This window comes from Epinephelus moara, unplaced genomic scaffold (assembly GCF_006386435.1).
Source record: "Epinephelus moara isolate mb unplaced genomic scaffold, YSFRI_EMoa_1.0 scaffold1376, whole genome shotgun sequence".
NCBI classification, from domain to species: Eukaryota; Metazoa; Chordata; class Actinopteri; order Perciformes; family Serranidae; genus Epinephelus; species Epinephelus moara.
Window position 1 is genome coordinate 1 of NW_026078858.1, and position 1,000 is coordinate 1,000.

At 46.9% G+C, this 1,000-nt stretch overlaps 1 protein-coding gene across 1 annotated transcript; it reads left to right on the forward strand.

The window, feature by feature from the left end:
- Positions 1–140: 140 nt before the first annotated feature.
- On the forward strand, positions 141–945 carry LOC126386996 (myosin heavy chain, embryonic smooth muscle isoform-like; the record flags this gene model as incomplete). The annotated part of the gene is made up of 3 exons (XM_050039568.1): positions 141–264; positions 371–579; positions 837–945. Coding segments are annotated over 3 exons (442 nt in total), but the record flags the coding sequence as incomplete, so codon positions are not given.
- Positions 946–1,000: the final 55 nt, after the last annotated feature.

The window sequence follows — 1,000 nt, forward strand, 5'->3', positions numbered from 1 at the left end:
AGTTTGCAGTGCATTCTTTTTTTGTGGAAAAGGGCTTGAAGGGGCAAATGCAATCTGTTATCATCTCTTCTCATATTTACTCTCCAACCTCTTCCTTTATCTCACCCCATCTCTCTATTCTCATCCCTCCTCCTGTTCAGATCGCTGCTGTCTGATGAAAAGCGTCGCTTGGACGCTAAGATCAGCCAGCTGGAGGAGGAGCTGGATGAAGAGCAGGCCACCGTGGAGAGCCTCAATGACCGGCTGAGGAAGAGCCAGCAGCTGGTAGGTCCGGGTTACGACTAGACTAGGGAGGGTTTAAAGAGGACAGGCTGTGGCTCTAAGTGGTGTTCCTTTGTCTGATTGCTTCCTTCTGACGTCTGTTGTGCAGGTGGATCAGCTAGGTGCGGAGCTGGCAGCAGAGAGATCCTCCTCTCAGACCAGGGAAGGATCCAGGCAGCAGCTGGAGAGACAAAACAAAGACCTGAAGGCCAAACTGCAAGAGATGGAGGGCCAGGGCCGCTCCAAACTCAAATCCTCCATCGCCGCCCTGGAGTCCAAACTGAGGGAGGTGGAGGAGCAGCTGGAGATTGAGAGCAGGTACTGGTGCATGGTGGGACATGTTAAATTCCAGTGAACACTGAACCAGTGCAACAAAGAGACACATACATAAGATAAACTGCAATAAAACACAGTAAGAAGATGCATCAGCATTAAATCGCCTCTCAAAACTTCTCTTTTAAAAAAAGAGGAGGCACAAGGTTCCATTTCCAACATGTTTTAGCTTTTTTATTTTCATGTTATTGTATTTATCTTAAGCGTTGCGATGATTATATTGTGTCAATTATGTTGTGTAGAGAGCGTCAGGCCAATGCCAAGAATCTGCGTCAGAAAGAGAAGAAACTGAAGGATTTAACCATCCAGATGGAGGATGAGAGGAAGCAGGCTCAGCAGTACAAGGACCAGGTAAGTCTGATGATGATGTTAGCACTTACAATAAAAACAGAAGTAACAAAGGCAT